Genomic DNA, 15,193 nt, shown 5'->3' on the forward strand with positions numbered 1-15,193 from the left:
TGACTCTTGCTGCGAAGCTGTTCTCTGAACACTGAACAAGCCATATCACGGGGAACCCTGTCAAGCGTTTATCATGGTCCCCGTTACTACAAATAGCAGATTCGTTCCATGTGCCACTTAATCTTTTGCACTGTGATGGCAACAGTCATCCCTTGTTGGAGGCTTATCTCTCCAAAGTGCTCCGGAACACCGCGACCTCAGGCCAAGGGGTGCAGAGCCACAACAAGCCCAACCCCAAGAATCAGCAAAGTTATCCTCAAGATCAAATTCCACCCCCATTTCCTGGCAGAGAGAGTCCAATCACAGATACTTTAAAAAAAGATTATACGGAGAGAAATTTGCTTTCTGTAACAGGATAATGCAAAAAAAACCCCTACCCCAAAATACTGACTGAGAGCCAGCATGCAGGCACACATTTAATCACCGACTAGGTTAATTACACCGATTTCGTTACTAATTGGATCAGTTTAAACCTGCTACATTGAAAGTAACTTGGCAGACAAAAATGTTACCATAATTACAAAAACAACTGGTTTCTTGAATTAACTAATTCCACCAATTAAGTAATTCCACCATGTGAAAAGCAAACTCAACCGTAGCCATTTGGGTAGTTTTGACTCATTTTCAGCAACGTGCTACTTCTCAGTGCTGGCGTCTACAAAATCCAGCACCCATTACTCACGGCAGTCGTTTTGGAGGGAAGACCTATTCACGCTGGTTGAAATAACTGAATGGAATTTGCCAAACTGATGGGAAAAGTTCTTTCAAAAGGTCCTGGTAAAAGGAATTGGGAATTGTAAGGAATTGTAGCATTGGGAATGCTACAAAACGCAAAACTTTCCTCCAGCAGCGCTCTGAATTTGCCAAAACCAGACAGAGCTGGACATCTCACCAGAGAACCCTCTTTTCTCTGATTGTGTTAAATAGGTTTGTCAGGGCAAACCGTGGTGAATGATAAAGCTGCTGGTCGGTGATCAGCTCTGCTCTCACCAACAGGTACTACTCAGGCCTACTGAAATTACTGTAAGGAGTAAATATAAGTAAATTATACCGTTCTATGAAACAAAAAGGCAAGGAACGTTTTATTTTCTATTTTTAGCTTCCTAAACCAAACAAATTCTACAATTCTTTTGAAAAGTAAAAAAAACCACAAACAAATCCCTGTTTTTCATGGCTGACATTTTCTGTTCAAAGACTAGAGACCTTTAGAGTAAGTATTTCTAAGAACGTGATCCTGACAAGTTGCACGTTAATACTGATTGAACAGTTCCTATAGGCAGTAGAAGTACTAAAGCGTTTTCTTCTAGAAAGAAATTACAGAGCTCGATATGAAACAAAGGAAACCACAGCAATTATATTTAGCTGATCTCTATCTCACGCAGTTTCATCTCTAGGGTGTTACTGCTATCACGTCTAAAGAAGAGATTTCATGTGAAATTCTGGAAGTCGAATGATGTTCCACCTACCAAAACATCTAATACAAATTAGCATTAAGAGGCTATCTTTCCCTACGTATAGCGATGCTGAACATTCATCTGCTGAAAAGCAGCAGGGACATTAAAAAACACTGCAGTTTGTAAAAGAGCACTGCTTGGGAAATAACCTTTTGAGCCACTGGAAAAATTCTGAGTTCAATCAACTTTATTTCCAGTACAAAAGCAATTAGATTTTTCCCATCAGAAATCAGATGAAGAAGTAAATTAAGATTTGCCAGTGATGGGAATTCTTAACTTGTGGCATAAATAGAATTTCCTTATTATTTTCAGCTATGGCCGTCTATGTAAGCCTCCGTTCCAAACACAATTCGTGAGCGAAAAAAAGATGTATTAGAGAGTTAACATAGATACCTACATGTAAATTCAATTTCCCCCCTTCTTCTTAAGCAAAAGCTACTTTAATTAAGCTTAAAACAACAATCAACCCACAGGAACCAACAGACTTGGTTGCTGTTCCATTCACCCAAGATGACGACTGTACTGTATCTGATTTAAACAAAACCCAAACCATTTGCATCCCGGTTAGCCTCAGAAGGCTACTGCTCTTTTTGAGTGTACATCAACCATTCCTGAGAAAATAAAACACAGATAAAAATGCAGCTTTTTAAGGGATTCTTGTACACTCAAGGAAACCAATTTATAATGCATAATATGAATTAAAATTAAATAAACTGAACGGAATTCTGCTTGCTATAATGTATCCGGAGCATCAACAGCGGCTCCTGGAGCAATAGTCTCAGTGACAAAACAGTTCAAAACTTACTCTTTTTCTTAAATAATGGGCATTTTTGTAAAAGGTTTTATCTTTTGACTTCTAGGATCAATTTAAAACACTCTTTACAGGAAACAGCCTGAGAGTGTCCGTAACTGGGAGATTGTCTCGTGGTCTCCTGCAGCAGCTACAGTACATCAGATTAGAACGAGGGACGGTGACTCCTTTTCCTAATGGCGAGTACAACTCGCACTACGAGGAATATTCTTTCCTTTCCCAAGTGTAGCTCTAACTGATGAAATTTTACCAAGGACTTCTTCTCACTTTGACTCATACATCATGAACTTTCTTCTTTTCTTTCGCTGTGATTTAATCTGAATAGTTTTAAGGTTAAAGTGAAGATTAATTCACAATAAATCCACGACGTGAGAAAAAAGAGGGTGGGAACGATAGTTCAGGAAGACGTTTGCATTGGCAACTACCTCCTGCCCTGCTTCCCCTCCTTCACTCCCTTGCTGATCCAGGAATTAATCTACCCAACACAGGAGGAGGAAAAAGAGATGATGAACTAGATGAGACCACAGATGAGAAAAATTAAGAGAGGGGACAATTTCTGGATGGAATATTGGCCACCTACAGCCTGATCCGAGACTGTTTCTTAATTAGTGTTTCAGAAAATATTTGAAAAGCAAGTCTGCTGGACTGAAGCTGTCTCTTGCAGATATAGCATGTTGCTCTCATTTATCCATGCATCATTCCCGTTGACTACTTCTTGGCAGCTGAAAATATATTCAGACTGTCTGAAGACAGGTTCTAAAATTTTAGATTCCCTCTGTCAACAGCAAGGTGATCATCTCGTCTGCAGTACCTAGCGGATCAGCTAACCCTTCTTTTCTGCTTTACTACCAATGGTATTTTCTTGATGGGTATTCCAGGTACTACAGACGTTTGTATCTAGGTTATAATCCTGGGTCCTTTAAATCAGCAAAGCAGTATTTCAATCATCTCACGATGGCATAAGGTGAATCTGTTCAATACAGGAAAGAAGCAAGGATAGCAGATGTAATAAATAAAGGATTTCTTCTGGCCAGAAACGAAACACTTTTGCTTGAAATTAAACACTGTCGTGCAAAAGACTAATCAGGGGCATCCCCGCTTTTTCCTCAATGGCATGGCTAAGAACTAAGCAACATGCAGATCACTGGGAGTGCACAGAGCAAGAACCGGACTCCTTCCCACAACTGGGAGAAGAAACCCTCGATTGCCTCCCATACACACAGCCGGTAACCTCCGAAGGAGACAAAGTCCAAACATTCGCGCTCAGAATCCAGGCTCTGGTTCCTCCTTCCGCAGCGTTACCTCCTGTAGGCTCAGCGGTCCCCAACGAGAGTCCAGACTTTTATGGAAAGCGGCTGTTGCCCAAAGCCCTGGTACAGAGAGAGAAGTTCTCCCTTGAGCCATGACCATGGAAAACTTTTGAGTGTTTGACTATAAAGCCCTTGTGTCGGACTTTGTGCTGAGCGTGGAGCCGACAGAGCCCAGAGCTCAGGGCGACGAGAGGGCAGGAGCCGATAGGCGCTGCACCCACCACAGCTTTCATGGGCCTGCAGCAGACAAATTCTCCTTTTTAAAATAGCTACAACTTAAAAGGTCATGCTGTAAAGTCATTCGATTAAAATAGTAATAAAAGAGTAAACATTAACTCACAATTTTTCCTTAGGTCTTTCTTATTTCCAGTTGGTATCACTTCTCCCAGACTAAGTTGCACCTTATGAATCTGCAAGTTTATCTTGATTAAAAAATCTTTAACTTCTCGCATTTCAATGCAAGAAAACTAACATCCTTCCATTCAAAAATACCTACTCCTGGCTCTCATAACTCCCACGGTATCTTGATTACAACAATTACACATTATCCACATTATTTGTTACTCCTACTGAGACAAAAGTACACCGAAACACGGTAAAACTGTCACAACAAAGGAAAGAAACTTCCACGCTTTAATAAATGCTAGCTTTTATACTACGCAAAGACGACGAAAGATAAAATTCCTGGTATAGCCTGGTAAACATTATCTAGCTGGTGGGCTCTTGCAGACATTCTGGATAGACTTGATTGCTGAAGTTTCAGTCATTACTGCTCGACAAGGTTTTCAGAAAATGCAAACAATAAACACTTTCTTAAAAAAGAAACTGAGATAAACCTATACATTAAAAAACCCGCCGGGCAGATCAGGGAGAGCTGTACACTGGCCCTGCTCCATGCGAGTTAATGCAAAGGCATCGATTTGTTCTAGGTGAATGATAAGGACTCTCTGTGTAATTTTAGGAGAACAACTTTCATTTTCTGATTGGCAACCAGAGCTATACATTACACAACCAGAAAGCCAAGGTTTGGCTTTGGAAGTGACTAATCAAAGCCAATCTCTCTCTGTAGGATGAGAGAAGGGAAAGCAAGTCTGCAGTGCTCAACGGCAGTTTGTTAAAATGAAACGTTAACTTTTGTCTGTGCATCCCCTGCCACCCACCCACCCCAGACCAGCCCCACGGGGACAGCAATGGGGAGAGGCAATCTTGTAGGTCTCGGCAGATTCAGCAAAAAGTTTGCTAATGGTTTGAAAACAGTATTGAAGACAGTTTTCCAGCTCATCCAAGAGGTGAAAATCAGACCAACTCCAGGGACCATCTAGATCCTACACGGTCACAAGCTCTTTTCATAGCAACAGGAGACACAAAAAGAAGAGAAATGCAGATAAAAACACAGCAATACCGTCAAAAAGACAGCAGCAAGATAAAGGAGATCAAACAACAAATTGCTTGTTGTGCTCTTGTTCGTTATCTCAGAGAAATCCTGGAGGGTAACGGATGGCCACTACGAGTGCCGCAGCACCCACCGGCGTGCTGGCAAAGCAGCTCCCTTTGCCCTGCGTCCCACAGAGCATGGATACAACTGTTTAATCGCGTTTATTGGCCCGAAATAGTATGTCTAAGCAGTAACTGTAATATTTGGCACTTGGCTCTCTGTATTCAAAGAGTTAAGCTATGTCCTATAAAGATAAAAATCTCCACTTTTATTATTTTGTAAGGCTGCCTAACAAATGAGGATCCAGCTGTAATTGTAACATTCCAAGCTCCGAAAGTGCCAAGTTTTACTAACTATAATTTAACTGGTCCAGTTGATGCAGTCCAAATTCTTGTTTGGATAATCAGCCTTTGTTTAAATATGTACCAAAAAAAAAAAAAAGCATAGGCCAGCATTAGCCTCTAGGCATGTCATGTGAGCTTATTACCCTGGAGCTTGCAGTAGCAGACACTCATGCACAAGAGGAGGATTATTTTGCTAGTTATTACTGTTACGGTAACATATAATCAGACCTTCTCCCCCCCAGCCCCCACCCTTTTTCTTTTTTTTTTTTCCCCCTCCACAATTCACAAAAGTCTTCTTTCCAAGTTCAAATAAAGTTTAAAGGTGAAAAGGTCAAGAAAGTTTCATGACTGGCTGTTGAAAGAGGGAGAAATAACCAGGGTCTCCAAGTTTGCATATACTAAAAGCTCAACAATTTTCTATTTTGCTGCAATTCATAACTGTACAAATCCCTTTTGTTGGATCTGTTTGGACTGAAATTAAACACTTGTTAATAATTTATAACTTAATATAATTAGAAAAAAATAATAACTGTCAAGCAACTACATTCAATACATAAAGCAACTTGAGTGGCTCATTAGCTTATTTGTCAAGGCAACAATTTCTATATATTTTAGCTTATTTCTACTGGGAAGAGCAGTTAAAGAGCCACCCAGCTTGCTTGGAAATCATTTCTCCACCAGCTGGGAGCAATTCCCAAATTGCTGCACCTCACCCACATCCAAGTGATATTGGCTCATTTTAAAAGCAGCTTAAGTCTGACTTCAGGAGGTGCCTTAACAGAAATGGAGGAGGGATGGCCAAAGCATTATGCTGCTACGCAGACAAAAAACTCATCCCACAGCAATATGCTGCACATCATTTGCTCTAAATTTTACAACTGAATGAAAGTGTGTCAGTGTTTGGCCAAAAAACTGACCGTCAAAATGAGTCGCTTAAGAAGCAGAGAATTTTGAATTCCATACATGTGCTGGTAAGGGCCCTTAGCTCAGGGGAGCATGAGGCCGGACACCAAGCTGCCTGACCGTTCAGAAGGTGCTGCTTTCCCCATAGCTTAACACAAACAGTAGAAATACTCGGGTTTTTTTACTGAGTAGTAAAACTAAAATGTCAGCAGCCAGGGTTCTCCTGGAAAGCAGAGCGCGGCCGCCTGCGCTGGGCAGTTTGGGTACTTACATTTGACAGATACTTAAGTACTCAAATGTTTTCCAAATAGATACAGTTCCCCTAAATCATCAATATTGTTGCAAGAAATCTACTACATTAATGTGGAACAAAGCAAATACAACTGCATTTATTGAGCCAGAACAACAACTGATCAAAATCTATGTAATCTCACTTCGATCATGTCAATATTCATCAGCTAGAATATCTAGCCCACTCGAGATAAAAGTAGCCATGTAAATGTTTGTTATAGCTGATAAACTAACAGCTGTGATCCTCTGACATAACAGATCACTGAGCACCAGAGCGCCGGTCTTTTTTTACCACTTTTCTCTCCTTGTGAGTACCTAGGCCAATTCTGCTTTTGTTGCATATTAATTTATGATGTTAGAAAATGTCAAGTTTAAGTATACAAAGCAGGGAAGTCCAGATTAAAAAATAAGTCTCTGGTCTCAACTCAGCCAGTCTGTCCAGATCCTGAGCTAGTGTAAACTGATTTGAAGTCAGCGGTGCCAGAACAACTTACATTAGTCAGGGATCTGCTCTTGTTTTCATCTCTTTATCTGATATAATTTCTAATTTACTTACTGAATAAATCTCTTGTCTTTTCATTCCTTTCAACTCCTCCTCCTCCTCCTCTTGGTTTTGTTTCTTCTGTCCCGTTGCCTGTAAACTGAAAACTGGACACATCTATTTGCAGAGAAGCATCCTCCCCCGCCCAGCAGCTCCCTGCATCACCTCTTTTTCTCTCACCCAGTTCTTCCCCTCCTAAACCTGCCCTGTTCTGTTGCCATGCTTCGCTTGTGTTTACTATCCATCCTTCTGTAGTATTTCAAGGAAGGGGAAAAGGGCTTCAAATACTGCACGTTATTTAACAATCACAACAGTTCCCAGAGTATTGTTTAGTCCATGTTGAAGCTGAAGAGCTACCCCATTTCTACTGTACGAACAGGAGGTGGGGTCTTTTAAAGTGACCACATAAATGAGAAAGGCAAAAGGAGAAATGGTATTTTTCTTTTTTTTTTTTTTTAAATAAAAGCCTCTGATGCTTCTCTCAGGAATCAAATGGTGCCGAAGAGGAACCAGAAGAAGATGTCACGCTGGCTAATTGGAGTAGGTCCTTATAATTAATCTTTTTTTAGTTCTTTAATCATTAGTTAAATGTGAAAGGTTTCCTTTTCTTAAGTGAATCTCCTAAAACACATGGGAAAAAGATATGAATCGATAAAATTGATCTCTACCATATTTTTACTTGAGAAAGGATTACAGGGTTGGATCTTAACATTATACACCTAAACCCATTTCTTGTTCCACTGCCTTTATAGTTCCAAAAAAAAAAAAAAAAAAAAAAAAAGGTACTTTTTGGAGACAAAGGCCTTTATCCTCTTAAGTGCTGTGGATTTCATGCCAATCTCCCAATATAAAGCAGACTTCAGACTTATACCCAAGAGAAATGGTCTCGGAAAGATTAGATTTTCCACTGCAAAATAAAACCTGTGTGTGGTGAACCATACCAGCCTCAACACCACCTTCCTCCTAAGTGCATGTTCGACATGGAGAAACACACCCGTCCTATCGCCTCTCTTCCAAAACTGAAGTGGCTTTATCCTTCCTCTGCTGTTGTGCCAGCCAGTTTTTCCACATGTAGAATTTCCGGAATTGTCACATGTACATTAAAATCTGTGGATTCATCTATATTTTTCTTATACTGTACCATTTTTAAAATAAAAATACAATATTTAACACAGAATACAGAAAATGGAATACATTGCTCTTAATATTAGCGTACAAAATTCATTCTCATTCGTGACGTCATACAGATAAAACCAGTAGGAGTGACATATGATGAACACAACTGGATGAAAAATTCTTTTAAAGCAGCAAGACATTTTTGAGAGTTGCCCATCAAAGACGTGCACCTCTAATAGGAATAGTATATTACGGAGGATTAATTTTGCTAAGTATCTAGCAGCTCAGCAAAGATGAGAGGAAACTTTCTTTAAACTACCCATTTGGTAGAAAGGTATTTTATCAATCATCCCCATATTAGAAAACACAGATTTTCAGGATACCTCAAAATCCATCACCAGTAATAAATTAGGACATGCAAGGAAAGGAGAGAAATATGGACTTAATACAATGTAACTGCTGAGGATTAAATTTTAACACCACCAAAGCCACACAAAAAGAATGAATTCAAGAGTCAGGAGATTAAAACTGCATGTAGTCGGCTCGGGATTGGTATGCTACAGATGGAAACTTTCTTGACAGCACACAGTTTCAATTCCAGTTAGGATATACTATGATTAAATGCTCCTACAATTTTTGAGTACATCACTTTTTTCCTACCGGCTACTGTAATACAAAAGCCATCTCTTACAAACATACAACTAGTAAAAAAAGTGCAAGTAAAAGCCATTTAGGTTTCCAGCAAAGACATAAAAGCAAACCAGCTAATGGACATCCAGGGTAGTCAAATCATTTCTGCAAAATCCATTAGTTACTGAAAGTTCTGGAGGGCTCAGTTTTTACAGTAAAACCTGTAAAAACTCAGTATCCAGTTTCTCTATTGGGACACTGAGGTGTGAAGATCCAAATGATGCTGGAACTGAACCTGTATATTTGAACCTTTTGAACTCCATCTGCCCTTCATAAATTACTTTACCACTAGCTTTAACACGTTTCTAACCTAAGGTGCTAGAAAAATAAGGAATCATTAAAATAACTGAAAAGGCAACTAACTTTATAACGCTTCCAATGGAATTTGCCTTTGTTCAAAAGACACGCACCTACAACAGAACTGCGGGAAGAGAAAAAGCTTCCAGATAGTCCAGTGGAAATAACATCTGTCTTCGTGCTACTGAAAACAAAGCAGCAGAGCCCCCCTCCCCAAACTCAAACCCATTTAAAGTAAATGAAAATTGCACTGTACAGAAACAGACAGTTGCTCCTTCCCATCTGGAAACACTGTCAAATGGCAGCAAATTCCACAAAATTCCCAACTGATCCAAGAACTTATTTTTGCATCTCACACAACCAACACAAGCTAGCAGCAGCCCTCCGCTCAACGTCCCACCGGCAGGAAAACATTTCAATTATTCTTCCATCAGAACTACAAAGAGGTGACAAAACCGAGGCACGGAAGAAGCACCGAGAACACAGTGTCGCTTGAAGAGCTGTTTTGCCGTTCCTTTTAGCCTTCTCCTTTATCCTGCAGGACGTGGCTGCCACGCAGCACGGGTCGCAGCCAGCAGCACAGGGAAAGCAGCGCCCAAACTCTGTTTTGCAAGGTTATATCCCCGCCTAATACAAAGTGTGAAATTTATATCACTCGGATCTATAACAACCGAACAGTTAGCTGCATGTTTTAAAATAAAAAACTTTCAACAGTCCTAAGTTTCCTACAGCCAAATCTCACCCCGTGCATGCTGAGACAGGCACCGCCATCCCCTCTGGCTCCTAACGAACCCCCGTAGCAGCCAGGCAGCAGAGTGCCTAGCAGAAATACTTGAGTGTGGCGAGGAATCTGGGCATCGCTTGCCTTGAATCCCATGGCCCCGCGCTTCCAGCGCCTAGGAGATATGGCTGCACCTTCAAGTATGAGAAGCAACGCCTGCTTCGCTGCTGGGGAGCAGAGTAAGTGCGGGGCCCGGGGTGTGCGGCCCCGTCGTGGATGTGGCACCTCACTGGAGAAGGCTTCACTCAGCAGCGGGGGCCACCTGGAGATCCTGGGGGATGCCCTCTGGCACCGAGGACCCATGCACGGCGGGTGCAGATGACTTCTGGAGCTTCTCAGGCCCACAGGGATCTGCTCCCTTCCCCTCTGTACAAGGTAGACTGTGGATGTTGGCCGGTTTGGCTGCTAACCTAAAACCTGCTGCTGGGTATTCTACTAGCATGTGAGAAGCAAACCTCCCCCTAAGGAATTTACAGTCTTCTTTTTTTTTTTTCTTTCAGAGGCATCGTCATCTTGACCCAGAACCCTAGGTTTGAACCTTGACTCGTGCAAAGGATAATGCTCTTGCCATCCCTCTCTGCAATTCCAAAATCAAAAGCATCATCAGAAGTGGCGCAGTAAAATAAGCTCTTGCACTTCTGGTAATTTTTCCTGCAACAGTTCTGGCTGCGTTCGGTGTTACGCAGCCCCGGGGATGTGCCGCTCTGAACAGACACGACTTCTCAGTGCAGAGGCAGGGGCGGGCTATCATCTTACTGATCCAGAGAGAACAAGGAGGAAAGAGATTCACACTTCCTCTGCAGGAGAGATCGAAATAGTTCAGATTTTAAAAATCAATCCAACTTCAAGACAATGCCCATAAATATTCTTAAAATTTTAAGCTGCCTTAAGCTGAAAGAAGACACCCCACAGGAAGGCTAGGGAAGACCAAAGAAGGGAACGTCGGTAAAATGGCAGCCCAGCTGCTTAAGCACAACGTTAGCTTCCTTCTGTTGGACGTGACACACACAAACACGGTGCGCAGATTTCTCATCATTCTTTTTGAGACTGCCAGCATGTTTACAGGCAGCCAATCACGGGAATTTAGGAGAAAACCTAAGTCTTGATTTGAAGTCCAGGAAGAATGGAAAGGCTGGTTCACCAACGAGACAGCATATTGTCATGAGCAAAACAATCTGCAAAAAAGATATTACTTTCTCCTACACCTTTCCTGCCTGCAGAGAGAGCTCAACATTCAAAGCTGCGTGCCTGCCAATGCCTGTACAGGAACTCTTCAGCTCTCGTCCTGCTTTCGTGAGGACTTTCTTCGGGTTCAGGAAAGTCATCTGATTTTTTTTTTTTCCTGTCTCAGATTTGTCACTTACAAATGATGAAACTGCCCATCTTCCTCTCGGGACAGCAATGAGGAGTAATTAACATCTGGATGGGCTTCCAAGAGGTCAACTAGTATAAAAACACTTACTGCTTTTCTCTTTGGATTAAAATGTTATCATATTGTATCTGGACGCTGTATCTCAATTTCTCTTTAAAATCAACTTGCTAAGCAGCACAGGGACACAGCAGCTCCTATTTACAGGTCACCTCAGGTCCCCTGAACCAACTATGCCCCGGGGTTTTAGTGAAACTCAGGAATTCCAAAAGCAAAGCACATTGCCCTCAGTACATAAAATGCTTCTGATTCATAGAATGACACAAATGTACAAGAAAAAAGGATGTCTGATTATTTTTTGTAATGGATGGCTTTTAGATGGACAGAATACACTTACGCATTTCTTAAACCACCAAACAGCAAGTGATTTTTAACAATGGCCTTGTGTGAAGTGCTACTTGCTTATCAAAAAGACTCCGAAAAAGAATTTCAGGGGTTGAACTCTCACTGTGTTTTAAGTCCTGAACAAAGAACGAGATGCGGGAGCTGCACAAGTGTGTGCTCCTTCCTATTGTGTGAAGGCAGCCCGTCCAAACCGCCCGTGCTCGGAGACACGATGCTACCACAACTGTGTAATACTTCGGATTAATGAAGTCTTATGAAATTATTTGATATTGAGAAATAAAATGAGTAAAGAAGGTAAATGACAAAACTTCCTGAGCAATATAGTTTTCCCATGGAAGTCCACGTCACGGTTTGCCTGTTTAAGCAATAAGGAGTACGATGCGTGCAATCGAGGGCACAGTTACACGTGTACTTGGAAACTACCCCCTCCATTAATTATGACTCCTAATGAGATGTGCTAACTGACAACGTGAACAGTGCTAGCCGTATGAATGAACACAAGTGTTCAAAGAACTCATCACTGAAGATCATGTAAATTAACCTGTTTTACTTCCCTCTTGGATGAAGAAAGATTTGTGGTTTTGCATTCCTTCCCCTCCAGCACAGACTGGCTTTCTTCTCCTTGCTTCCCAGCTCGGAAATGAGCTGTGTATCATTTATAGACTTCCGAGGTTTGGTAGAGCACTTTCCAAGGATCCCTTCGGAAATTGGCACCACATTTCAAGCCAGGGGGACGCAGGTATAAGCCTTTAAAAAAAGGCCAACAACCAGAGCGTTCATAGATAATTTTTGTTTAAATGCATTACCAACATAACCTATAGTGTTTCAAATAATCGAAGTATCTCACTCTCGTGCATGGGGTGTACAGTCATTACATCTCATAAGCTAGAAAGGACCTACATTTCTGACATTTAACAAACAGCAGACAAGGAACCAAACCCGAATCACAGCAACTCCCCCCTCGCCAATCCCAAACCCACAGAATTCAGCTATTTCAGAAAGCAAAGGTACGCACACCCAAGCTTTTATCCCTTGGGGCTCATTTGTTTTGGAATCACGAGCAGCATCAATAGGTAAAGGCACAGGCCGATCTCATCTAAGAGCTACGGGTTCATCTGCTGGGTACCTTACAAAATAGCAGAGATCAGCCCTGCCTGATGCAAACGTTAAGTCATAGAATAACATTACATAATGTACAACAAAATGTTAATTTACACGAAGGCAAATCTAATGCTTTTTTTCTCGGAAGCGCGGTAATATTCTAGACCACATTATATACACAACGAGATGGCATAAACGAATTAAATATTTTTAAAAACATATTATGCCATTTTGGCTTATATTTTGTTACACTAGTTGATAATCTTAGAGACAAGAAAAAACATGCTGCTGGTGAAGTATTAAATCACACCAAAAGAGCTAAGGTTTTTAGATGAAACAAGAAGCTGATTACACACGCACCGAGTATACCAGTCGTTAAGAGTTTCTGGATTGTAGGGATAAGATACTCTCTTTGCTTATTACTGCCTTCTTGATCCAAAGAGATTTAAGCAACTGTTTTCAATTAGATGTTTTTAAGCTAGTAAAACTACATCCATAAAGACATATTTATAGAACAACTTAAATCTAGAAGAATTAAAACGACTACAAAACTGATGAATTCCATTCCCCCACCCCCCCGAATCATTTACTGACCATTAACAAGCAAAAAGCACTGCAATTTTAAGAATTAATCCACTGTCGCAAAATTAAATCAGATACGCTAGTAGGGATAATGACAAACTGGTGGCTCCAGCGTTGTCAGTTTGCGGGTGATACAAGTTCAAGTCGTCTGTGCTAGTGGCCACTCTGTTGGAACAAACATGAACATAAAAAGTAACATTAAAAGTGCAGCAGCAGCGACTGAATCAGTTCTGTCACTAAGGATGCAGACTCGTAATTAGCGGCATCGGGTAAATATTGCATTTTAGAAATGGTCTGGCTAGTTCCAAGGCTGCCAGACCTCAGCGCATGGAAATAAAGGAAGACACGGTAATGAAAGTAAATGAAAGAGAGACGATACTCATTTCCCTCTACATTCCTGAACACAAGAGCCCAGCAGTGTGGCTTTGCTACACATGACTGCTTTCATCCCCATTAACCTATGACGAATATTCTGAGATTTACAGGAACAAAACTGAGCTTTGATAGTTTTCATCCAACAGTTGCTAAAACAAAATTTGCCTAAAAAACGCTGCAGCATGTGACTACAAACATTTGCGGGATGAGTCACCTTATCTCTGGTCGCTGAAGGGTACGCAGCAATGGCAGAAGCTCCCCCATGAGCCTGCTCAGAGGTGGCCGGAGCCGTGAGCAGGCACATCATCTCCTCTGTCAAAGCCAGAAGCATCTATAATCAAGCACCTACTAACATCTATATTCTATACCTGCCTGCCCCAGGGCTAGCTCTAGTTGGAGGCAAAATAACCAGTAAGGAAAGTGCCACAGCCACAGCGGGGCAGGGGCAGCATGCAGCCACGCTCTGGTCCTCCCTCATCCTGCAGAACCCATCCGAAGCAGCTCGACTCCACGTGGCATCCTAAATTTCAACTTCCCTACTCATTTCTGCAAGTCCAATTTCTTCCTACCTAAGCACATCATCATGAAAACTCTTAAAAGCACATTAACAGTGGAGTGACTTTAAGATTCAAATACATCATTTAAACATACATATTTTATATATTTAATGCCCTTCAGAATCAGGCCATAAATACAAGTGGATATTACAAATAATGAACCAGCATCGCAGCCACCTTCCGCCACGGCATGGCCTTTGCCTGGGCACCCTGTGCCACAGGCGGTGGGTGCTGCGCCCACGACAGCCCCGCACCCCGCAGCCTCCCCACGCTGCACCGCAGAGGCAGGAGAAGCTCCGGGACAGCACAGGAATCTCACAAGTAATGCACGAGCCCTCGCAGGGAAGCACAAGAGAGATTTCCTCTTCTGTTTTTTTAATTAAGACCCTGCGGCTTACATTCGCTTCACACGCTGAAGAAGCACATGCCATGTAAGGAACTTTTAGAAATCATTTTAGGTGAATTAACCCACAGAGAGTTACACATGGGGTCTAGTTTTAGGGAAACTCAACCCTGAAGCAAGGAAGTGCCCTTTATCGGCTGTGCGGTACCTTGCCCGTCCCCAGACATGTATGCTAAAAATGTATTTGTTTTACATGTGCATCCTTCCCCATCCTGACAGAGCAACAGTAACCAGCAACTGGCAGCTGAAATCTTCTGCTGAGCCTGGGTGGCCCTCTGCCCTGCCTCCCCCGTCGCCTTTTGATCTTGGGGAAAAGGGCAAAGCTGGGTACGAGTGCTGGGGAGAACCTGAGGTACCCTCCCTCCCCATGAGCTAAATGGAAATAAAGGAGACAGAAAGAATTCAAGCAGTGACATAACCTGTGCGAT

At 41.8% G+C, this 15,193-nt stretch overlaps 1 protein-coding gene across 6 annotated transcripts in view; it reads right to left on the reverse strand.

The window, feature by feature from the left end:
• Positions 1-15,193, reverse strand: part of BCAS3 (BCAS3 microtubule associated cell migration factor) — a 370,477-nt gene that overhangs the window by 99,865 nt on the left and 255,419 nt on the right. The window contains exon 23 of one of the 6 annotated variants that reach the window (XM_064467927.1): positions 13,458-13,595. The exons of the other annotated variants lie outside the window; for them this stretch is intronic. Within the exon in view, the coding sequence (XP_064323997.1) occupies positions 13,570-13,595 (26 nt within the window). The 3' untranslated portion in view covers positions 13,458-13,569. Of the gene's footprint in view, positions 1-13,457; positions 13,596-15,193 lie in introns of those variants that run through there. 6 annotated transcript variants of the gene reach the window in all.

The sequence above is a fragment of the Phalacrocorax carbo genome, chromosome 17 (assembly GCF_963921805.1).
Source record: "Phalacrocorax carbo chromosome 17, bPhaCar2.1, whole genome shotgun sequence".
NCBI classification, from domain to species: Eukaryota; Metazoa; Chordata; class Aves; order Suliformes; family Phalacrocoracidae; genus Phalacrocorax; species Phalacrocorax carbo.